Genomic DNA, 25,371 nt, shown 5'->3' with positions numbered 1-25,371 from the left:
CTCAACATCACTAATCATTAGAGAAATGCAAATTAAAACCACAATGAGATATCACCTCACACCAGCCAGAACGGCACTCATCAACAAAACAACACAGAATAAGTGCTGGCGAGGATGTGGAGAAAAGGGAACCCTCCTGCACTGCTGGTGGGAATGCAGACTGGTGCAGCCACTGTGGAAAACAGTATGGAGATTCTTCAAAAAACTGAAAATCGAACTGCCTTTTGACCCAGCTATCCCACTTTTAGAAATATACCCAAGGACACCATAGAACAGCTCCAAAAGGAGAAATGCACCCCTATGTTTGTGGCAGCATTGTTCACAATAGCGAAGATCTGGAAACAGCCCAAGTGTCCGTCAGAGGACGAGTGGATTAAAAAGCTTTGGTACATATATACTATGGAATACTACTCAGCCATAAGAAATGATGACATCGGATCATTTACAATAACATGGATGGACCTTGATAACATTATACAGAGTGAAATAAGTAAATCAGAAAAAAAACTAAGAACTATATGAATCCATACATAGAAGGGACATAAAAATGAGACTCAGAGACATGAACAAGAATGTGATGGCAACAGGGGTGGAGGATGGGGGGAGGGGGGATGGGGTGAAGAAGGAGAGAGGGGTTGGGGGAGGGGACGGGCACAAAGAAAACCAGATAGAAGGTGACAGAAGACAATTTAACTTTGGGGGAGAGGTATACAGCACAATCAAATGTCAAAATAATCTAGAGATGTTTTCTCTTAACATATGTACCCTGATTTATCAATGTCACTGCATTAAATTTAATAAATAAATTTTAAAAAAACCCAAATGAATCTATCGTGGAAAAAGCTTTTAAAACTAGTAGGAAAGTTTAGCAAGGTGGCTGAATATAAGATTAATGTATAGAAGTCATTGCATTTCCATTCAATAGAAGATGTGGTAAGAATATGAATTGGTACAAAGACTTTGGAAATTGTTCTGACATTACTTCCTAAAGTCAAAATTTCACATTCCCTATGACCCAGAAATTCTACTCTCAAGCTCATATACCAAAAAGAAACTCTCACACAAATTTGATGGCATCATGTTCAAGAATATTTATAGCAGCACTGTTATCAAGAGCAAAAGCCAGGGAATAACTTAATTTTCCAGCAACAGAAGTGTGAGTAAATGAACAGTGGTATAGTTACACAATGAATGACCATATAAACAATAATAAATACATCAATATATAAAACAACATGAAACAATATGGATGAATCTTAGCACTATACCATTAGTTTACAAAAACATAATATAATTTTTATAAAGTTAAAAAGCATTTACTTTTTTGGAATATATAGAGATATAATAAAAACTATATAGAAAAGCCTGACCAGGAGGTGGTGCAATGGATAGAAAATCGGCCTGGGATGCAGAGAAGCCAGGTTTGAAATCCTGGGGTCACCGGCTTGAGCACGGGCTTACCAGCTTGAGCATGGGATCACAGACATGACCCCATGGTTTCTTGTTTGAGCCCAGAGGTTGCTGGCTTGAAACCCAAGGTTGTTGGTTTGAGTCCAAGGTCACTAGCTTTAGCAAGGGGTCACTTGCTCTGCTGTAGCCCCCCCCCCCAGTCAAGGCACATAAGAGAAAGCAATCAATGAATAACTAAGGCACCACAATGAAGAGTTGCTGCTTCTCATCTCTTTCCCTTCCTGTCTGTCCCTATCTGTCCTTCTCTCTCTTGTGTGCATGCTCTCTCTCTCTATCTCTCTCACTTAAAAAAAAAACAACTATATAAAAAGTAAAGCAAAGGAAAAATTAATAAAGGATTCAGGATGATGGTTACCCCAGATTATGGGAAACAAAGAGATTGAAGGTGGGAAATCATATGGTTAGATACACATTACTATCAAGGTCCTATTTTTGGTTTTGGTCACAAGCTCATGAATGCTAGTTATACTACCTTAAATCCATCCATCTACATATATATAGTAAAGCAGACCATGCAAGGACCAAAGATAAAAGCATGTTATCTAATTCACAATGAGTGTTATGAATAATCTACAATCCAAGTCTGCATCTGAGGTCTAACATTTGTAAAATAACCATAAATAAGTAAAAGCAGGACAAAAACTGAGAGAAGTTTCTGAAGGGAAATAGAGAGAACAAGGAAGCTCTTGTGTTCAATCATCCATCCATCCATCCAACAAATCCATACTGACCACCTACCTCCTCTGCACCTGACACTACTCCAGACAAAGATGAGAAAACTGAAAGATAAACAGGACAAGGGACTCACTCTCCCAATTGTGTTAAGGCTAAAATTAGCCTTGATATATGGGAAATAGCAAATGTAATAGAAGGGGCTAAAAGGAAAGGGGACAGGACTATTCAAATAAACAACTAAAGGCCCTGGCCGGTTGGCTCAGCGGTAGAGCGTCGGCCTGGCATGTGGGGGACCCGGGTTCGATTCCCGGCCAGGGCACATAGGAGAAGCGCCCATTTGCTTCTCCACCCCCTCCTTCCTCTCTGTCTCTCTCTTCCCCTCCCGCAGCCAAGGTTCCATTGGAGCAAAGATGGCCTGGGCGCTGGGGATGGCTCCTTGGCCTCTGCCCCAGGCGCTAGAGTGGCTCTGGTCGCGGCAGAGCGACGCCCCGGAGGGGCAGAGCATCGCCCCCTGGTGGGCAGAGCATCGCCCCTGGTGGGCGTGCCGGGTGGATCCCGGTCGGGCGCATGCGGGAGTCTGTCTGACTGTCTCTCCCCGTTTCCAGCTTCAGAAAAATACAAAAAAAAAAAAAAAAGAAGAAGAAATAAACAACTAAAAAGAGTTACTTCCCAAGGATGGAGAGCCCCAAAGGATCAGCCAATGTTTGCCCACAGGCCCCCAGAGTAACTACACCTTTTCAGAAGGATGAGTAAAAAGAGTCTTTCCTATTTGCTAATATTTCTGATGATTCTTATTAACTCAAGGCTTCACATGCATGATACTTTGCAACTGAATTCACAATGTAAACACTGTCTTGTTTGAAAACTCTAGAGGTTGATTATAGCACTGCTCCCTAACATTCTTGTACTGTTGGAACATTTATTCATTTATCCATTTTTTTTCAAATTGCCTACCATGTGTAGAGCACTGCATTGAATGCTGGAATAAAAACAAAAAGTACTAAGAGTGGACGCTGCCTCTAAGTGGGAGAGAAGAGAAGTAACTCTATCACCACATATTACCCTTGGGTGCTGGGATCACGAGAGTTGGAGCATGTGGGAGCCCAGGGGTGGCACACCGCGCTCTACCTTGCTTAATCTTCATAACACTGGGTTTATATCAAAGCATTCAAAACTTAAAGATGAAGAAGTGAAGACTTATAAAGGCAAAGTGCCTCAAACCACACAGCCAGTCCATGCAGGAACCAGGTCCTGTGCGTGGGTCCAGTGACGTTCCTCACAGCCCAACACGCCTTCCAGCCCAGCCTGGCTGCTTTGTGAGCGACATCAAAGAGCCCTGTCTTAGATTTGGATGGAGTGTGAGGCCGCACTGGAATAGCAATTATGTGATTTTTCCAAACACCTGCCAACAACCAGATGTGTGGAAAGAGACCCCGCTCAGGAAAGAACTCTGTCTGACAGAAACTGAGATGCAGGCCCTCAGGGCAGGCTCAAGAAAGCTGGCAAGACAATCATTTAGTCACACTCATCCATCAACAGCCCCAGGATGCATCACCACATCTGTGCTGCCGTGAACTCTACCCCTAGCTGTCACTCACAAAGGTTCCTGAGGTTACATGCCTTGAAGGCACTTTCTCAAGTGCCAGAACCCAAGCCAGCTGGAGCCCTAATGTGGAGAACATTCTGGAGTGCGCCCGTTCCATACTTGGAATTGCTACTTTGCAAAGACTTTGTTCACAGCATTCTCCCTCCAAGAGGCACAGAAGCATTTCAGCGTGGTCACCGATCATGAAGACAAACATTATGTACATTTCTCGAAGGCCTATGCATCTGCACATAGTGGGGTGAGGGGCGATTGCAAGTGGATGACTATTACACACTAATGTGTATACACACGTCCGTAGGTAGCAGTTCCTTCCTGAGTAGGTAAGAATCTACATTAGAGATCAACCACAAAAAGACATACTACCAGCTCCTGTAAAGCTTCCAGGTGTTGAGCTGGTCAGTAAGGACTGTGAGTCAATATGAAAATGACATCCAAGACCTTATTCATTTATTGGGACAGTGCAGGCAAGAGAAAGGTGCCTGCTCCTCAGAGTTCTATTTTCCACCTTGGAATGGCACCAGGCAAAGGGCAGATGACAGGAGAATTATCTCAACTACTAAGGATCCCAAAATGAAAGGCTCTTGCCATTTTTATGGGCCCAGAGGGTTGGGGGTGAGGAGGCCAGATGGAACAGGAGTAGACAAGTACTCCTGTTGGCAGAGTGGGGGAAATTGCCTCAGTCATAGCACCCAATGAGACATCTCAGAGGAGGCCCCAGGAAGGGCTCACATCAGTGGCCTGGGACTAGAGATTCCAGGGCTGAGAATGCAGGCGTGCATATGAGCATGGCTGGTCTGGGGGAACTGGATCCTTGACTGAAGCCCCCTCCAAAAAACTGGCATGCACTCTCCGGGCACAAGGCTGGTCTAGGGAGGCCAGCCACTTCCTCCATGAGGCCTGCAGTCAAAGCCTCGTGACTGCCTATGGTTGGAACTAAGAGATCACACATGGGATTGTGACCTAGAGACAAACTCCTTACCCACCTCCTTAAAAATCATGTCAGCGGTGCAGCACAGTTTGCAAAGGCTGTCCTTCTCTGTGGCCAGTCTCAGTCCCTTGTGCCACAATAAATAGTACATTGCCCTTTTTAGTTTATTAGTGAAGAAGGAGAACCGTTGGTTACAAACATCTCAGTAATGGTTCTTGAAGGCCAGTGGCCTCTTCTTCCTTGTGGTTAGTCAAGCAGTCCTCCTACCATGATTTGTTTCAGCTACAATTCTAAGTTAGAGTGACAGCTGCTATATACGTAACAGCCAGAGAAAAACAACACCTCCGAACCAAGGCAAGTAAGTGATCAAAGAAAAATGAGGTTGCACATAACACCAAGGGGTGTGAGGGGTACAAAGAGTTACTTCAAAGCCAGCATGATGCTCTGAGAGAGGGATTAAAGATTTCATCAGGGCCAAGCACTTCTAGTGGAAAGAGTGACTTCAATAACTATATTTTTATTTAAAAGTCTACTTAGTTGACCCAAAGGATAATGAAATAAAACAAAAGAAAGAAAAAAACTAGCTTACAGCAATTTTACTAAGAGATTTTCCCAATGAGGTCTCCCAGCATTTTCTGCTAATTTCTCTGATTCATGTAAAACACTCAAAATCAATGTCACACTAAAGACATATTAAATAATCAGCTGTCATAATGAAATAAGAAAGCTGCTTAGAAACAGATGAGACATGTAGGAAAACTGAGAGTCTAAAATTTTTGTGTTCTCATCAAATCGCTATGCAAACTGCCTTAAAGGGAATCTTTGCTACCAATGTCTTTTGTGCACCCAGATCCTCTGCGGAATTTAGACTCTGCAGAGACAGTCCCAAAACCTAAAGAATCAGTCTTTCATTTTTCTGTCCCCCCAAGTGCTCCCACTGATGCAGCCCAAGAGTCCTCACTGGTGAATGAATCATCCTCCCACTGGGCTCTGTGCAAAAAGGGGTCCAAGGTTCACAGGTACTCATCGTCCCCAAACTTCCACCACCCAACAGGCGATCCTTACTTTATGCCTCTTTGGTATGTTCTTCATATTTAAGGATGGCTCAATGTTGGCAATCCCTAAATATCTGCTCACCCAAGTGCTCTTCTCGTTCTCTTTAGGGACTACATTTGGAGTTATCAGATCGCAAACTCTCAAAAACAGAGACCCTCCCACCACCCAGAGAGCCTCAAGTAGTGCCCCCATCCTCCTTACACAGATAACACTCACTCACTGAATGGTCAATAACTACTACTGCTGACTGCCAAAGAGATCAGTTATATGATTGAAAGCTAGAGTTACTGCTAGGGATTGAATATTTGTGTCCCGCCCCCCCAAATTCATATTTTGAGACCTAACTGCCTAGATGATGGTGTGAGGATGAGGGTTCCACCTATGTGATTGGAATCTGTGCCCTTAGGAAGGAGGCCCAAGAGAGATGCCCTGTCCCTCCCACCATGTGAGGGCACATGAAAAGACTGCAGTCTAAGAAGTGGGTCCTCAGACACTGAATTTGCCCATACCTTGGCCTTTGATTTGCCAGTCTCCAGAACTGTGAGAGATAAATTTCTGTTTATAAACTGCCCAATCCATGGTATTTTGTTGCAGCAGCCCAAATAGACTAAGACAGTTACTGCATATAGCAGGGGTCGGAAACCTATGGCTCGTGAGCCAGATGTGGCTCTTTTGATGGCTGCATCTGGCTCACAGACAAATCTTTAATAAAAAAATAATAACATTAAAAATATAAAACATTCTCGCCCTGGCCGGTTGGCTCAGCGGTAGAGCGTCGGCCTAGCGTGCGGAGGACCCGGGTTCGATTCCCGGCCAGGGCACACAGGAGAAGCGCCCATTTGCTTCTCCACCCCTCCGCCGCGCTTTCCTCTCTGTCTCTCTCTTCCCCTCCCGCAGCCAAGGCTCCATTGGAGCAAAGATGGCCCGGGCGCTGGGGATGGCTCTGTGGCCTCTGCCTCAGGCGCTAGAGTGGCTCTGGTCGCAACATGGCGACGCCCAGGATGGGCAGAGCATCGCCCCCTGGTGGACAGAGCGTCGCCCCTGGTGGGCATGCCGGGTGGATCCCGGTCGGGCGCATGCGGGAGTCTGTCTGACTGTCTCTCCCTGTTTCCAGCTTCAGAAAAATGAAAAAAAAAAAAAAAAAAAAAAAGAAAAAAAAAAAATATAAAACATTCTCATGTATTACAATCCATTCATTTCCTACCGCTCATGTTCATGGTTGCGGGTGGCTGGAGCCAATCACAGCTGTCCGCTGGGACAACATCAAATTTTTATTGGATAATGCATAACGTACACGAGTGGTTGTATAGCTCTCACAGAATTACATTTTAAAATATGTGGTGCTCATGGCTCTCTCAGCCAAAAAGGTTCCCAACCCCTGGTATTAGTCTCCTTAAGCCACTAGAACAAAATACCACAAACTGGGTGATTTAGAACAGAAATTGATTGTTTCACAGGTCTGGAGTCTGAAATCAAGGTGTCAGCAAGACCATAATCCCTCTGAAACCTGTAAGAGGGAGGATCCTTCCTTGCTTTTTCCAGCTTTTGGTGGCCCAGTCCTAATCATTGGTCTTAGCCACTGCACCAGACACCTGTACTTTAAAATTCAACACATACAAAGGCGGGTCGATGAAATTCAGGTACCTATTTCATCGAACAGCAGTTCCATCAAGGAGCTGGTCTAGTATGAAAATTCCACAATGGTGTTGTTCTTTGAATGTTTCTTCAAAAAGCTTCTTTGTAGTGTCTAAGACAAGCTCCCACAGGTGAAATAGACGTGAACAGGAAAATGTGGCCCCACCCTCAGCTCATGATCTAATAAGGATACAGCCACGAACGTAATGGCTCCAAAGTAATGAATGAAATTAGTGAGGTGGTGCAAAATCTGACTGGAGCTCTGAGGGAGGAGCAGTTAAGAGTGGCAGCGGCACTGGCAGCATAACATACCAGGTGACAGCAGGGACTCTATGGCCAGGGCACCTGGCCTTTCCACATCCTAGCTGTGTGATCTTGAAAAAAATTGCTTGACTTCTCTGTGCTTCAGTTTCCTCATATTTAAAATGAGTATGCTTAGAGTACCTCTTTCATAAACTTTTGTAAGGATCAAGAAATCAGTGCATAAGGGGCTTTAGAACAAGTGCCAAGCACCAGGAAGTGTTATATATGTGTGTTAAATTAATACCCTGCACTAAGCAGGGGGGCAAGTTCCCTGGATATTAGGCTATTCTCCCTACTCACCATTTTACCTCCTTTGTTTGGTATCACTCCTATGCACAATATATGCACAGTATGATGCAACTTAAAGTAATGGAGAATTACTTCTTTTCCCCACTCTTCACAGTTACGATATGTATAGATAATTAAAACCCCATATTTCTCTTCAGCTAATATTCATTTATTAATTCTGCATGTGTCTTCTGAGCTTCTAGTATGAGAAACCCACTGAGAGGAAACAATATGCTTACGACATTGAGAAGCTGGCAAGGCACATGCGACTCGATGAGTTGGCTTTCCTCAGGGCAGGTTCCACCCTGTTGGCATGAAGGATCTCATAAAGGCCCTGCTGGCTCATGCAAACAGCTCTATTTTGTAAAGCAGAACACGGCTCCGTGCCTCTGAGCAGATACAGCCTTGCCCAGGCTGGATTTCAGCCTTCACTTGCCCCTTGGCCAGGAACCATGAATACAGCACAACCATAGGCAGTTTCACTAAGACCACTGAGTACCTTTTAATAAATCCTTTCCACAGTAGACAAAATGTTGAGCAAGAGTTAATACAAGTTTCATGAAAGTCTAAATCTCAACCAGAAATAAATGTATGATCTGGAAGAATGTATTATTATCATCAAAATTAACCTTAAAAAGCTAATACCCACCCCCAAAGAATGCTACTTTAGTTGATTAAAGAAAAATGTGTCCCTACATAAATGAATAATATCTAAACTAGTTATTAACACAGTATCAAAACAATTTAACATTGCTATTTTATAGAAGAAGGCTATGGAAGTCTTTATACCTGTAAATTATTAGCATACCAGATATGTTCAGTATATAATATATTATTCATTTGATTATGAAAAGAATTTTTACTCACAATTTTAAGTAACTATTGTGACAATTCATTTTTTGTAGCTTATCTTTTAGAAGTCTTACCAAGAATTTTTTCACTCTATGAAAAAACACATTCGTTGAGTACTATGTGCCGAGAAATACACTAAGTGACTTTTATTCTCCCAATAAACCTATGAGATAAACATTATTATTAATCCTATTTTATATATGAGGACCCTGTGATTATGCAATCTCCCAGGATCAAAGAGCCGGTAGAATTAGAATTCAAATTCAGGTCTACATGATTACATAGCCAGAGTTCTCCACCCCTAACTAAGAATAGTTTGATAATATGGACAATAAGGTGATATTATATTTTACCCCACAGGATTTTCTCTGGTCTTTATAGAAAATTAAGCCATAAAAATATTAGTCATCTACAGAAAGGTTATGTCTGGATCATCATGCATACTCAGCATCTAGCATGGTGCCTGGCATGTAAAAGCCACTTAATAATAAATGTTTCTGAATAAACTAATGAGTTAAAGAGAAAAATAGAAGCATACAAATTGGAAAAAGAAATAAAAGACATGTAATGCTACATATAGAAAATTCTAAAGAGTCTACCAAAAAAAAATACAGAAAGGTCATAGGATACAAGAGCAATATGCAAAAATCAACAGCAACTCTAGTGTAGATGTCTGTGCATACAAGAATTAGTAGATATACAAAAATTTCATAGCTCTGGTCACTGAAAGAGTCTAGAAGCAATGACGTACCGGTAACAAATGAGTCCACCTCATACTCATACACACTCAATTAAATAAAAAAAATTAGAGCTCCTTGGAAAAGTAGTTGGTTCCATGGCTGAAGCAAAGCATATAAAAAATGACCCTGGAACATCTTGTGGTACCAGAAAGTAAGGAAGCACTCAAAATAAGATGTGGGAGGCTCTGGCTGGGTAGCTCAGTTACTTAGAGAACTGTCCTGATACACCAATGTTGTGGGTTTCATCCCCAATCAGAGCACATATAAGAATCGACCAGTGAGCCCTGGCCCATTGACTCAGTGGATAGAGCATCAGCCTGGCATGCAGATGTCTTGGGTTCAATTCCTGGTCGGGGCCCACAAGAGAAGTGACCATCTTACTTCTCTTACCCTCCACCCCTTCCACTCTGATTTGTGTATCAGCTGGGCTCAGAGGATAGCTCGGTTGGTCTGAGCATCAGCATCAGGCACTAAAGATCGCTCAGTTGATTTGAACATTGGCCCCAGCAAAGAGTTGCCAGGTGGATCCCAGTCAGGGAGCATGCGGGAGTCTATCTATCTTCCCTCCTCTCACTTAAAAAAGAAAAAAAAGAAGCAACCAATGAATGCGTAAATAAGTGAAACAGCAAATCAATGTTTCTCTCTCTCCCTTCCTCTCTCTCTCTAAAATCAATTAAAAAAAATAAAAGGTGAGGGAATATACCCAAAAGTGGCAGAGGAGGGAGCCTCAAAGATCTTTCATGCCACTGAAGTAACAATCTGGTAAAAACTGTCAGAATAAACTTTTTCAGAACTCTTTAATCTATTAAAAAACCTACACTGAAGTCCATTGGAATTATACTGCTTGAAGATAAGAAAAAAAGAATGAAAAAATAAACAAAGCCCACGAGGCCTATGGGACACAATAAAATGGACCAACATGCACAATATAGGGGTCCTAGGAGAAGAGAAGACAGAGAAAGAGGCAGAAAGAATATTTGAGGAAATAATGGTTGAAACTTTCCAATCTGAGGAAGGAGGTGAATTTACATATCCAAGAATTTCATCAAATTCCAAGTAGAGTAAATGCAAAGAGATCTACATTAAAACACATTATAATCAAACTGTCAAAAGACAAAGAGAGCTTTGGCCGGTTGGCTCAGTGGTAGAGCGTCAGCCTGGTGTGCAGGAGTCCCAGGTTCGATTCCTGGCCAGGGCACACAGGAGAAGCACCCATCTGCTTCTCCACCCCTCCCCCTCTCCTTCCTCTCTGTCTCTCTCTTCCCCTCCCACAGTCGAGGCTCCACTGGAGCAAAGTTGGCCCGGGCGCTGGGGACAGCTCCATGGCCTCTGCCTCAGGCTCTAGAACGGCTCTGGTAGCAACAGAGCAACACCCCAGATGGGCAGAGCATCGCCCCCTGGTGGGTATGTCAGGTGGATCCCGGTTGGGTGCATGAGGGAGTCTGTCTGACTGCCTCCCTGTTTCCAACTTCAGAAAAATACAAAAAAATTAAATTTTTTTTTTAATTTAAAAATGACAAAGAGAAAATCTTGTAACAGCAAGGTAGAAACAATTCATTACATACAAGGGATCCTCAGTAAGATTAACAGCTTATTTTTCATTGGAAACCATGAAAGCCAGAGTCAGTGATATGACATAGTTAAAGTATTGTAAGAAAATAACCATCAGCAAGAATTTTGCAATGGTGAGACTACTATTTACAACAGTATGGATGGACCTAGAGGGTATTATGTTAAGTGAAATAAGTCAGTCAGAGAAAGACAATACCATGTGATTTCTATGCTATATACCTGGAATAAATACAAAATAATACCAAATGTAAATTGTAATTGAAAAAAATTTTTGAAAGAATTCTACAAGTGGTAAAATTAGCCTAAGAAATGAAGGAGAAATTAGAACATTTTTAAAGAAACAACAGCTGAAGAAATTCATTGTCAGTAGACCTGACTTCTAAGAAAAGCTAAAGAGAGTCCTTCAAATTAAAATGAAAGGACACTAGGCAGTAACTTAAAGCCATGTGAAAAAATAAAGAACATCAGCAGAGGTAACTATATAAATATAAAAGCCATCATTATTGTATTTTCTCTAAATGACTTAAAAGACAAATATGTAGAACAATAATTAGACAGGGGGTGGCAAAAGTGGGTTTACATTGTTTTTATAGAAAAGACATACAGGTTATGATCATTACAATAGTTTTATTAATTCTGTGTTTTACATACTCACATCAGTAAACCTACTTTTGTCCCACCCTGTAATTTAGGATGTTAATCCTAATCCCCAGCGTAACCACTAGGAAAATAACTAAAAATATAGGGAAAATAAAATGAGAACAGATCAAAATGGTATATTGGAAGACATTAAATACAAAAGAAAATAGTAATAAAAGAACTGAGAAATAAAAAAATATGACATAGCAAAAACAAATATCAAAATGGCAGAAGTGAGTCCTTCCTTATTCGTTATCATTTTAAATGTAAATTGATTAGACTTACCAATTAAAGGGCAGAGATTGGAAAAATGGATAAAAAAAATGATCCAAATATACGCTGAAAAAAGAATATATGCTGTCTCAAGGTATTCACTTTAGATCCAAGGATATAAATAAGTTGAAAGTGAAAGGACAGAACAGTTTTCCATGCAAATAGGAACCAAAAGAGAACTGAGATGGTGATACTAGTGTCAGACAATATAGGGGATCACAAAGAGTATAACTCAGACTTTAAGTAAAAAATTGTTACAAGAGATAAAGATAGACATTACACACTGACAAAAGTCCCAATTCATTGAGAAAATATAACAATTTAAATATAACTGCACTAAACTATAGAGCTTCACATATACAGTAAGAAGAATTTGCAGAATTGAAGGAAGAAATAGTTCTATAATAATAGTTGAAGACACTTTCAATATTGGAAGTTTCTCAAAACTTAAACATTAACTTACTGTATGATCTAGCAATTCAACTCATAGGAATATACCCAAGAAAACTGAAAACATGTCCACACAAAGATTTCTTTGTGAATGTTCATAGCAGCATTACTTATAATAGCCAAAACCTAGCAACACAACAAATGTCCATCAACTAGTGAATGAATAAAAAAAATGAGGTAAAGGATACAATGGAATACTACAGTGTGTCTGTAAAGTCATGGTGCACTTCTGACCGGTCACAGGAAAGCAACAAAAGACAATAGAAATGTGAAATCTGCACCAAATAAAAGGAAAACCCTCCCAGTTTCTGTAGGATAATGTGGCAGCATGTGCGCATGCGCAGATGATGACGTAACACCGTGTATGCAGCGGAGCAGCCCACAGCCATGTCAGTCAAGATGTGGACGCTACAGAGGAAAGTTCAGTGTGTTCTGTGGCTCACTAAATTCGAATCCGTGACCAAAGTGCAACATAAATATTGGCATGTTTATAACAAAGCACCATGACATTAATCACTTAAAACAGAGAATCAAAGACGTTATTCACTCTGTTACACCAGACGTCCTTACCCGTGTGTGGCAAGAACTTCACTATTGTTTGGATGTGTGTAGGGTAACAAATGGAGCCCACATCGAACTGCACTGAATAGGTATGAAATTGGGAGAGTTTTCCTTTTATTTGTTGCAGATTTCACATTTCTATCGTCTTTTGTTGCTTTCCTGTGACCGGTTAAAAGTGCACCAATGACTTTACGGACACACTGTATTTTCTACAGTAAAAATAAACAAACTACTAATTCATGCAACAATATGAATGAACTTCAAAATCATTATGCTAAGTAAGAGAAGTCAGACATAAAAGACCACAAATGCTGTATTGTTCCATTTATATGAATTTCCAGAAATGACAAATCTTTAGAGACAGAAATCAGCCCAGTGGAGAGATTAAGTAAACAGGCACAAGAGAATATTTGGAGCTGAAATAAATGTTCTAAAATAAGATTCTGGTGTTAGCTGTACAATTCCATAAATTTACTGAAAATTATTGAATCACACTTACAGAGGACGCATATTATGGTATTTAAATTATGACTCAATAAAGCTGTCTAAAACAATTTACATGCTTTAATGTTTTAGAAAAATAAAAAAAATAATGTGAAAAACCATAGTTTTTCATATTTATATGTGCACTAAAGATGTAAAACACACAACTATCTTTCAGTAATGGTTTATGAATGGGCTTCATATTAGTAAGGGACTGAAGTTAATAATGTTTTGTTCTCTCCTTTCCCTATAATTGTATATTTCTTTTTCTCACATTAAATAATCCACAATCAATGGGACAGGTAATCCAGAGCATAAAGTAAAACCTTGCACTTCAAGGACTGAACATCCCCAGTTCCAACTATTCACCAGTGACCCCAAAGGGCCTTGAGCTCCAGGAGTCTGGTTGAGGAACAAATTGCTGAAATTCTGGTATGTGGAGCCATGTTTCTTCACTGGTGAGTGAATTTGGCTTTTCAAAGGAAAACATTTATGTTTGTCTTCTTCAAATGATTTGTACATTAACTTTTATCACTAAACCTTGGCTAATGTCCACATACACAGAACAATTATTAGAAAAAATCTTTTTTTTATTTTATTTATTCATTTTAGAGAGGAGAGAGAAAGGGGGAGAGAGAGACAGAGAGGGAGAGAGAGAAGAGAGAGAGAGAGAGAGAGACAGGGGGGAGGAGCTGGAAGCATCAACTCCCATATGTGCCTTGACCAGGCAAGCTCAGGGTTTTGAACTGGCGACCTCAGCATTTCCAAGTCGACACTTTATCCACTGCGCCACCACAGGTCGGGCAGAAAAGTCATTTTTATGAAAGGATCATTCATCCTTAAATTGATGACTGTAGTCATTTGCCTGAAGTCTCAAAATAATTCTTCTCATTAATCATTGTTACAAATTTATCAATGGATATAGTAAAAGTCTTAGATTTCCCAGTCCTCACCCAAGATTTTCATATCACTTTCACGAAGGAAAAAGGCCCTTATTGAAGTTAACAAATGGTTCTCTTTCACAATAGTTCTATAAACAGAACCTTATTGAATTGAGTTTATGGCCATTAGTCCAAGTCATACAAACACACAACTGAGATTGCTTTGTGGCAAACACTCTCACTCTTAGACATAACTCATGTGTGTGCTTCTCTACCAATATCACTCAGGTTAGGTGTGTGCATTTCTGTAATTAAGCAACACTTAAAAGATATGTTAAACTGTCAGTGTACAAAATCAAGATCATATGTTTGGTAGATATGTGCATTTCATTTCTGTGAGTAAAATGTTTATGCCAAGCTAAACAAAACACAAGGTTATATTTTAGACACATCCTTCCACTTCTTTACCACCTTTAACTATACCTTCCAACCACCATCCTTTCACTCAGCGTTTTCAGAGCACCTACATTGTTCCAGGCTTTGTACTAAGCACTGGAGATACAGCTGTGAACCAAACAGACAGGATCCCTAATCAAAAGATCTCTCAAACATCAAAAACTTAATGTCTGAACAGTAACAGGTATATAAAATCTTATTTAATAACTATTAAGTCCAAAGAAACCACAGTGAATATTTTTCACATAACAAACAAAATTCAGACATTTAAAATGCCCTGTCCATGCTACCACTTAAACATCAGCATTGTTATTACAGAAGCAGGGTCATAAACTCAGGTTTTATTGTACGACTTGATTTTATTCATTTTTGACACTTTTGCAAAATCCTTCTGACCTGAAATTCTATAAACCCTGGCTGGCCCCAAAGACTTAGTTTTGGAAAGTTCAAAGAAATAGAACGATTTTAGTTAACTCTTCTTCATTTTCCATCTTGAGCTGGACATGAACAAACTCAAGACTACCATCACTCAGGCACAACCAACTGATTAATCGTAATCTCTCTTGCCTTCTCCCACCCATCACTTCTCTGAAAGGCTGGTCTGTACACGCAGCTGCCAACACTGCGCTATCACAGCGTTTAATAGCCTGGCCTCTGGAACTTGGCTTCCCCTGTGGTCTCTGACACATTTCTCATTATGTAAAAACCTCTCACACCAACAGTAAGCGTCTCTTTCCAAGCCCTCAACTCTAAAAGCAGAAAGCACTATTCAGCAGAGCTTTTGTTCACCTCTCACTTTCAGGGAAGGACAAAACTCAATACCATATGACACTTTTTTTTTTTCCTGCAGGCTACACCCTGCCTAAAAACATAGTCACTTTCTACTCTATCTAGGACAGTGAACCCAGGTTTAATGACCAATTCTGGAAACTTAATCAGGAATAGGAAACATTACTTTTCTGGACCTCCAAAATAGTAGATTCAAACTATGAACACAGTAAAAATACCAGTTGGGGAAAATGAGGCATGGCCCATTCCTAGGCAAATCTGGGGGGGAGGAGTCAGTTGAAAATCTCATTCCTTCATTCCCCTGCACCTAGTCTCCCATAATTAGAACAGTTCTCTCCGAAGTTGGGTGTGCCAAGCAATCCAATGGGGGCAACAAGGGAATATTGACTTCTCTTTACATATATTTTACTTAAAAATAAGAAATTTAATTTTACTAATATTTAATATATAGATTGCTTAGGGATCTTCACCCAGTCTACAAGTCAACTGGTCACAAGTCACCAGTGGTCCTGAATGTCTTTCCAAGGGAAGAGAAAGGGTCCCACCAGTCTATCATCTGACCATGATACCCGAAGCTTACATGTGTCCAGTTAAGTGGGCATAGGAATTCTGTTCTTCTGAATACCAGAATAGTTAAAAATCTTGTTTTGAAATGGCAGGTACCATGAAATTCTATTGACTATGCAGGTCCACTGGTTAGCTCATGGTAAAATACTTAAAACCCTTTTAAATTTAAAGACAAGTTACATTTTCTTTTTCTTTTTCTTTTTCTTTTTAATTCCAAATTTGCTGACTTTTTCTGGGATGACAAGTGGCTGTCAGTAATCCACTATGACATGTGATATATATTTACATCAGTTCTGTCAAAATAAAAGTATTGTTTTAAAAATGTGTGAAAAAGTAAATATTTTTAAAAATGTATGCTTTGGAAAGAGCAGTTTAAAAAAAATAGATGTTTGGAAAATTTTCATTTTCTGTTGCTGAAAATACGGAACTGTTACTCAGTTGCATATTTTTTAAAACATGGAAACAGAATTTTTTAACATATTTTAATATTTTCCAAAAGTAGACTTGCAGTGTGTTTTGAAACTATTGTTTGAAACATTAAAACAGAACACCTTCCTGCCAGGAAGTACTGAATGCCACTGGAAAAGCAAACATACTGGCCAAGTTCCTACTTTAAAATTGTTTTGGATCATTGAAGGATGGGGTAAAAATATGAGAAGCATGATTGAGTGAACTCAGACAGCATGAGACCTGTGTGTCCACACAGGGTCCAACTCTTAGTCCTCTCACTTAGTTTAATGCTCTGCTATCATCACCTAGAAATTCTTAATAAGGGGCCTCTCCACTTTCATTTTCCACTGGACTTCAGAAATTTTGTAGTTGGTTCTGAAGCTCAGTCAATGCAATTCTTGCATTTTGAGTCTACATATTTTCTTAGGTAACTTTTCAGCTATGACAATCACCAAATTCAAGTATTATTATAAAACAATTTGAATTGTCTCATAAGTACTAAACTAAACTCGTCAAAAATAAGTACACATGTGATTAGTTTTGTATAGTTAGAAATAGTTATACGCAACCAACACATAAAATATTTCAATAAAATAAAATTATTTTGGTCTTTTAATAAATAAAATGAAAATTATTTTCATCATTGTTATCTTTCTTTTGAATTTCTGTTTTTGCATGCTTAAGTACATATATTAATAAAGTAATACATGTATATAATTTATAAATAAATAAACGTGGTGGCACTGCATGTTTAACAACTTGTCATTTATGCAAGTACATAGTCAAAAGTTTCTAAAACTCAGTGATAACTATTTGCTTTTGGAGTGCAAACTCTAAAACTGCGCCCTCTATAGGCAACAGTTTTCTATTCCTCAGCAACACTTCCCAGCAGCTGACGGGAGTAATTGTGGCTTTGAGTCAAGTGACTTTTGCAGTCCAGACTGGGTTCAAACCCCACTGCCCTACTTTATGACATAGGCACATTTCTTGACCCGTTCACCTGATCCCATTCCCAGTGTTGTTGTGAGGATCGTGTGTAAGAACCTGGCAAAACTCCACATGCTGATTAAGCACCGCCAACTCTTATCATTTACACCTGGCGTTCGCGGTGAGCGTGTCTGATGGACTCTGAGCCTTTTATCTGTATATTTCAAGTCTTATTTGTCCTAATGACCCTGGATGGTGGCACTTCAGGCAGTGGGTTGAAGTGGCATCTATACGATGACATAGGAATGATACTACTGATACAGTATAACCTAAAAGTTCTCTCTTAAAATACACCTCGGAAGCTAACCGCTACCGACCTCTCGGAATTAGGGAGAGGAGATGAAATGCCTTGAAAGAGGCGCGCCAGTGAAACCCGAGGACACGCGAGACCCGGCCGGGCGAAAGGAGCCAGAACTGGACCCCAGTGCCCGGCATCCCTAGAGCACAGCTCCGGACTTGCTCCTCCGCTCGCTCGAACCTGACCTCAGCCTTCATTCACGTCGCATGCTTCACCCGCCTCGGCGGCACCCCTCGCGGGACCCCGCGCCACCTCCGGGGTCGCCGGCCGGAGCTCGAGTTGAGAGAGCCTTTCCTGGTCGCCCGGGGTCACTAGCGCGCGCGGGAAAGGGGCCGAATTCCTTCGCCCCTTGCGGCTGAGCCGTGCGTGGAAGCAGCCCGCCCCTGTCCCCGCCGCCCTCGCTCTCTCCCGGACCTCACCTGGATGGTGTGGCCTCTGCCCGGGGCGACGGGCCCCCCGACCAACTTGCAGTAGAGCTCGGGCCGGGGGCGCGCGCCCCCGGGTTCCGGCTCTCCGCAGGTGGCGGTGGCCCAAATGCTCGCCGCCTCGGCCAGGTTGAAGTAGGGCGGGTGCAGGCTGAGCCGGGCGGCGGCTGGGGGCTCCCGGGCGGCCGCGCGCACGGCGGGCAGCAGCAGCAGCAGCAGCGGGACCGGCGGCGGGACCCAGCCGCGAACCCTCGCCGCTGCAGCCATCCTGTGGCGCACGGCCCTCCCTCGGCGGAGGGGCTCAGGGGCGGGGACGCACCGCCACCCGCGAGGGCAGCCCCGGAGCCCGCGGTGCGCGGCGGCTTCTCTCCTGTGCGATCTGCAGCGGCTGGAGCGGCACCGCCGGAGCAGGAACTGACAGCGCCCAGCCTCGGGCCAGCAGACGGCGTCTCTGCCAGCTCGCTGTGCATTGCGAACTTCGCGGGCGGGGAAGGCGAAGGGCGTTCCCGGGCTCCCACTTCCCACAGCCAGAGCAAAATCAGATTATTTCTTCTCTCTCAATGCTCACGGTCTCAGGCCAGCCAGAAAAGCGAGCTCCGGACTCGAACAAGGGAGAAGCAGACTTGCAGAGAATTTGGGTGAGACAGCAGAGAAAAGCTCCACGGCTTGCGAAACTTATATCAAAGATATTGTGATTTCCCAAACAAGCCTCAACTGTCAAAAGACAAGTCTTGCCATTTTTCAAACACTGTGCGCCAACGATATCTATGGCGTTGCAGCGAGCCGCGTACTGAATTTGGGAGCAGAGAAACTCACAGGGAATTGTGATTGGCAGAATAAACACATTTAAGAGACACCCCATAGTGGAAACTGAACTGGAACGGTACCATGGAGGAAATCTTCTAGATGCCCAATCTGCTAAATTTTACAGACAAACTGAGAGATGCTGAGTGAAACACTCAAGCTGTCAAGCTGACCTCAGTGTTTAGGATACTCCCAGAGGGGTTGAGGGTCGGTCTCCAGTGTAGGAATACTTCACCAAAAACAGAGCCAGCATAAGCCTTCTAAGCAATCAGATGAGGGTGTCATAGCTGTTGGCCATAATGCGCAGAAGTGCCTCAGAGAAAGTAGGACCGGAACTCTGGAGGATGGAGCAAAACACCAAAGGGAGAAGCCATAAAGAATGATATACTGACTACCTAAATATATATTTTGTGTATATGAAAAAGCACCATAACAAAACAAAAACGGAAAATAAATGGAGGAGGAAATTTATACCATTAAAATACATAGAATTAAGGATTTTAGTATATAAACTGCTTTTGCAGAACACTTAAAAGCTGAAAACTAGCCCTGGCCGGTTGGCTCAGCGGTAGAGCATCGGCCTGGCGTGCGGGGCACCCGGGTTCGATTCCCGGCCAGGGCACATAGGAGAAGCGCCCATTTGCTTCTCCACCCCCTCCCCCTCCTTCCTCTCTCTCTCTTCCCCTCCCGCAGCCAAGGCTCCATTGGAGCAAGGATGGCCCGGGCGCTGGGGATGGCTCCTTGGCCTCTGCCTCAGGTGCTAGAGTGGCTCTGGTCACGACAGAGCGATGCCCCGGAGGGGCAGAGCGTCGCCCCCTGGTGGGCAGAGCTTCGCCCCTGGTGGGCGTGCCGGGTGGATCCCGGTCGGGCGCATGCGGGAGTCTGTCTGACTGTCTCTCCCCGTTTCCAGCTTCAGAAAAAAAATACAAAAAATACAAAAAAAAAACAAAAAAAAAGCTGAAAACTTATGGCTAAGAAACAACACAATTGACAAAAAATAAATGTTTTAAAATAATAAACATTTGAATAATTATTTGACCTTCCTGGAAATGGAAACACAAGCAAAGCATCAATGGAACTCATCTTTCACCTTTCAAACTAGCAAAGAGGTTTTTATATAAAACTGAAAATTGAAGAGAATTCAAAGAATTAAGTATCATGATCTTGGTAGGCGTGGAAATCTTATAACCTTTCAAGATGGCTATTTTATAGTGCTTAGCAAATGACTCCAATGTAGATATGTTTTGCCCTAATAATTCCACTTAGAGATTAATACACAGGAAATAATTCAGGAAGTTTGCAAAGATTTAATAGCAAGTACTCATTAGAGATATTTATAACTTTTTTTTAGGTTTAAAAGAACTAAATGTTCAATAATAAGGAGATAGTTAAATAAATTGTGGTATATTGATGTAGTAAAACATTACTAGGTCAATAAAATGATATTATAGAAGTTTATAGGAAATATATACTTCTGTAAGTTGAGAAAAGATATAGTTCTATAAGATGTTCTATAAAATCAATAAGATGTTTACAATATTTTAACATAAAAAGGATATAAATCATATACATAAAAATTGATTGTATTTCTAGACAATAGCAATAAATAATCAAAAAAATTAAATTAAGAGCAATTCCATTTACAATAGTCTAAAAAAGAATAAATTCTTAGGAATAAATTTAACAAAATAAGTGCAAGACTTGTGCAATGAAAACTAAAATACACTTTTGAAAGTAATTTAAAGAAGATTGAAATAAATGGAAAGGCATACTATATTCATGGATTAGTAGATAATAGTTTAGATAGCAATATTCCCAAAACCGACCTACATATTCAACACAATCCTTATCAAATTCTAAGATTTCTTTTTTCTTTGCAGAAATTGATAAGCTGATTCTCAAATTAATGTGGAACTGCAGAAAACCCAGAACAGCCAAAATGATCCTAAAATTAAAAATACAAAGTTGGAGGCCCTGGCCAATTGGCTTAGTGGTAAAGCATCAGCCCAGCTTGTGGACGTCCCAGGTTCAATTCTCAGCCAGGGCACACAGGAGAAGCGCCCATCAGCTTCTCTACCCCTCCCCCTCTCCTTCCTCTCTGTCTCTCTCTTCCCCTCCCACAGCCAAGGCTCCAACTGGAGCAAAGTTGGCCCCGGGAGCTGAGGATGACTCCATGGCCTCTGCCTCAGGTTGCAAAGGAGTAAGGGCCCAGAAGGGCAGAGCAACGACCCCTGGTGGGCATTCGGGGTGGGGGGGTCCTGGTCAGGCGCATGCAGGAGTCTGTCTCTCTGCCTCCCCACCTCTCACTTCAGAAAAAAAAAATACAAAGTTGGAGGGTTCACACTTTCTGATTTCAAAACATAATACAAAGCTACAGTAATCAAGACTGTGGGACTAGGATAAGAATAAACATATAGATCACTAGAATAGAATTGGGAGTTCAAAAATAACCCTTTACATTTATGCTCACTTCATTTTCACCATTTTGAATATTGCCAAGAAATGATGCTGGGACAACTAGCTATTCACATGCAAAAACCCAGTTGGATCCTATCTCACATCGTACACAAAAATTAACTCACTGTGTATGAAAGAACTAAATGTAACCTCTAACACAGGGGTCCCCAAACTACGGCCCCCTGAGGCCATTTATCCGGCCCCTGCCCGCACTTCTGGAAGGGGCACCTCTTTCATTGGTGGTCAGTGAGAGGAGCACATTGACCATCTCATTAGCCAAAAGCAGGCCCATAGTTCCCAATGAAATACTGGTTAGTTTGTTGGTTTAAATTTACTTGTTCTTTATTTTAAATATTGATTTGTTCCCGTTTTGTTTTTTTACTTTAAAATAAGATATGTGCAGTGTGCAATGGATTTGTTCATAGTTTTTTTATAGTCCAGCCCTCCAATGGTCTGAGGGACAATTAACTGGCCCCCTGTGTAAAAAGTTTAGGGACCCCTGCTCTAACACTACAAAACCCTTAGATAAAAACAAGAGTAAAATAGGCAATGGTTCTTTGTTTTTTTAGGTGAGAGAAGGGGAAATACTGAGGTAGACTTCCTCATATGCACAGACCAAGATCCACCTGAATGGAAAGAGAAGAGGGAGAGAGGGAGGAGAGGAAGATGGTCATTTCTCCTGTGTGCCCTGGCCGAGAATCAAACTTGGGATTTCCATACTGTGTGCTGATGCTCTAGCCACTAGGAAACCGACCAGGGCCAGCAATAGTTTTTTTACATATGAAATCAAAGGCACACACAAGAGAAAGAAAAAATAAATTGAAGCTGATTAAATTTAAAAACTTTCATGCTTCAAAGAATACTATCAAAAAAACTGAAAATACAACCTAAAGAATGAGAGGAAATTTTTGCAAATCATATACGATAAGCAACTCAAACCTAGAATAAAGAACTCTGCAATTCAACCATAAAAATAAAAAAATAACTAAGTGATGGAAAAGGGATGTTAACAGACCTTTCTTCAAAGAAGATATAAAAGTGGCCAATAAGCACATAGAAAGGTGGTCAATATCAGTAGTCATGCCTGACCTGTGGTGGCACAGTGGATAAAGCGTCGACCTGGAAATGCTGAGGTTGCCAGTTCAAAACCCTGGGCTTGCCTGGTCAAGGTGCATATGGGAGTTGATGCTTCCAGCTCCTCCCCCCTGTTTCTCTCTCTCTCTGTCTCTCTCTCCCCCCCCCTCCTCTCTAAAATGAATAAATAAATTTAAAAATATCAATAGTCATCAGGGAAATGCAACTCAAAACCACAATGAGATATCATCACTTCATACCCAGTTTAGGATGGCTATAATCAAAAAGACAGATCATAAGTGTTGGTGAGGATTTGGAGTACTTAGAACTCTTATACGTTGCTGGTAGAAATGAACACGATGCAGTTTGGAAAATACTTCAACAGTTCCTCAAAAATTTAAACATAGTGAATGTTACCATGTGACCCAGCAATTCCCAAGCTAAATATATACTCAAGAGATTTAAAAATATATGACCATACAAAAACTTGCACAGTGATGTTCATAATAGCATTCACAATAGCCCCAAAGTGAAAAAACCTAGTGTTCACCATCTAATGAATGGATAAACAAATGGATACAATGGCGTATCATTCCTCCATAAAAATAAAGTTCTGATACATTCTACAACATCGATGAATCTTGAACATATTTCACTAGGTGAAAGGAACCAGACACAAAAGGCTACATTATAGTATAAAGAGGAACTGCTCATGGATGTGGGATTTCCTTTTGGAATGATGAAATTGTTTTGGCCTCACCTGCGGTGGCACAGTGAATAAAGCGTTGACCTGGAACACTGAGGTCGCCTGTTTGAAACCCTGGGCTTGCCTGGTCAAAGCATATATGGTAGTTAATGCTTCCTGCTCCTCCCCTCTTCACTCTCTCTCTCTCTCTCTGTGTCCTCTCTCTAAAATGAATAAACTAAAAGAAAATTTTTTAAATATAAAAATAAACAATTAAAAAAATGTTTTGGAATTAGATAGTGGAGATGGTTGTACAACTCTGTGAATATACTAAAAACCATTGAATTTTATACTTTAAAAGTGAGTTAATAGTATATAAGTTATATCTTCATACCACTGTTATTAAAAAGAATTTTTACAGGACTGAAATATATATGAAATATAAAAAGTATACATGAATGTGTGCATGAGTGTGTGTGTGTGTGTGTGTGTGTGTGCGCGCGCACACAAAAGCAGACTCAAAGAAACGTTGAAAGCTATACAATAGGATGTTCAAGAGTAGCTGGATGGGATGAAAAGAGGTCTATTTTGTTTATTTTCTTTTATTTGCTTATCTATATATTTTTAATTTTTCTAATAATGATACTACATTGCTTTGCCCTAATAGGAATTTTATATTTTAATAAATCAATGGAATGAATGCCCAGCACTATCTGGAATAGTCCTGCCCAAGGCAGTATGGTCCTATCTAACTTGACAAAAAAAGATTGAAAGTAAGAAAGATTCACATATTTTTAATGAAGTCCTTCCAGACACAAGATTATTTGAAGGACTATATTCAGCAAATGAATTTTAAGATTTCAAAATTATTTTATTAATATGCAAATGTGAAAGCAAGTTATTTTCTACCCAGCCAGTAACTCTCCCACAATATCAGACCATTTCACTGAGATGTTCTGAGAATTCTCAGCAACAGAACCGACCGCCTGTGGATTCAAATCAAGGCTTCTTCCTCATAGAACTTTCTATTTTGATACAAAGGGCAACAATTAATAGTATGACATACAAATTTACTGTCTTGTAAATGACAAATTTTCTCTTTGATATGTTTTATTACATCCCGCAGTCAGCAGATATGTAATATCACTGACTTCACATTGTCATTGCAGTTTAAAAATAACTTCGTGATGTCAAACTGCGATAAGTGTGTTTGCCCACTGAGAACAGCTTTAAAATGATCAAATAAAAACTAAATATCTAAAGTTAATATTTACCAGTAAAGTTATCTCTCTAGAGCATATATCCAGAACAAACATCCTGGGAGCACCTACCACAGTCCTAGAAATCAAAGATCTAATGAGAATAATGATACTTTGGTAGGGGGAGGGAAGAACAGTTGCTCTGAAGTTTCAATGAAGGAATGTATGAGGAGCAAGTGCTTTTAAACACTAAAGCAGCAGATGTAAGGCATACCTGATTTTAAAGGGATGAAGAGGCTGTTGTGTTTCAATGGGGAAAGATGGTGCTTGAAGAAATTAAACGACTTGCCCCTGTTTTAAGAAAAATAAAAATAATAAGGCCCCAGGACTCCTGTTTCTCAGTTCATGCTTCAAGAAGCGCTCTAGTAGGACAGAGGAAAACGCTCACCCCAGGTGAGAGCCATCTGAGGTGTGAAAGCTGCAGAAGTGTCCCAAGCACAAGAGCAGCTAATGGTTTGTTTTGCCCTAGAGGAGATGGGTGTGACAGACATGCATAGTTGGGTATAAACAAACCCCAAACTAACACAAGTGAATTAGGGGTTTGGCCGACCTCCCAATACTTCAGAAGTGATTCACGCATAGTTATGTCCTTCAGATTTCAAGATGGAAATGCAACTTGCCATGCCATTGTTGAAAAGAATTTCCCTAGAGATCAGAACCTAGGCATGCAAGGGTGATAAATGCACTGTGTCTTTCTTGCAAGGACAG

At 41.0% G+C, this 25,371-nt stretch overlaps 1 protein-coding gene across 2 annotated transcripts in view; it reads right to left on the bottom strand.

The window, feature by feature from the left end:
• The window catches only part of LAMA3 (laminin subunit alpha 3), a 293,103-nt gene extending 274,282 nt beyond the window's left edge, over positions 1-18,821 (bottom strand). The window contains exon 1 of one of the 2 annotated variants that reach the window (XM_066352202.1): positions 18,379-18,821. In XM_066352202.1, the coding sequence (XP_066208299.1) occupies positions 18,379-18,651 (273 nt within the window). In that variant the 5' untranslated portion in view covers positions 18,652-18,821. The remainder of the gene's footprint in view (positions 1-18,378) is intronic. The other variant, XM_066352204.1, reaches the window with a different exon arrangement.
• Between the last annotated feature and the right edge of the window lie 6,550 nt (positions 18,822-25,371).

This window comes from Saccopteryx leptura, chromosome 11 (assembly GCF_036850995.1).
Source record: "Saccopteryx leptura isolate mSacLep1 chromosome 11, mSacLep1_pri_phased_curated, whole genome shotgun sequence".
In the NCBI taxonomy this organism is placed as follows: Eukaryota; Metazoa; Chordata; class Mammalia; order Chiroptera; family Emballonuridae; genus Saccopteryx; species Saccopteryx leptura.
Note: the sequence above shows the minus strand (reverse complement) of the source record. Positions and strands in the feature narration are given on the sequence as shown.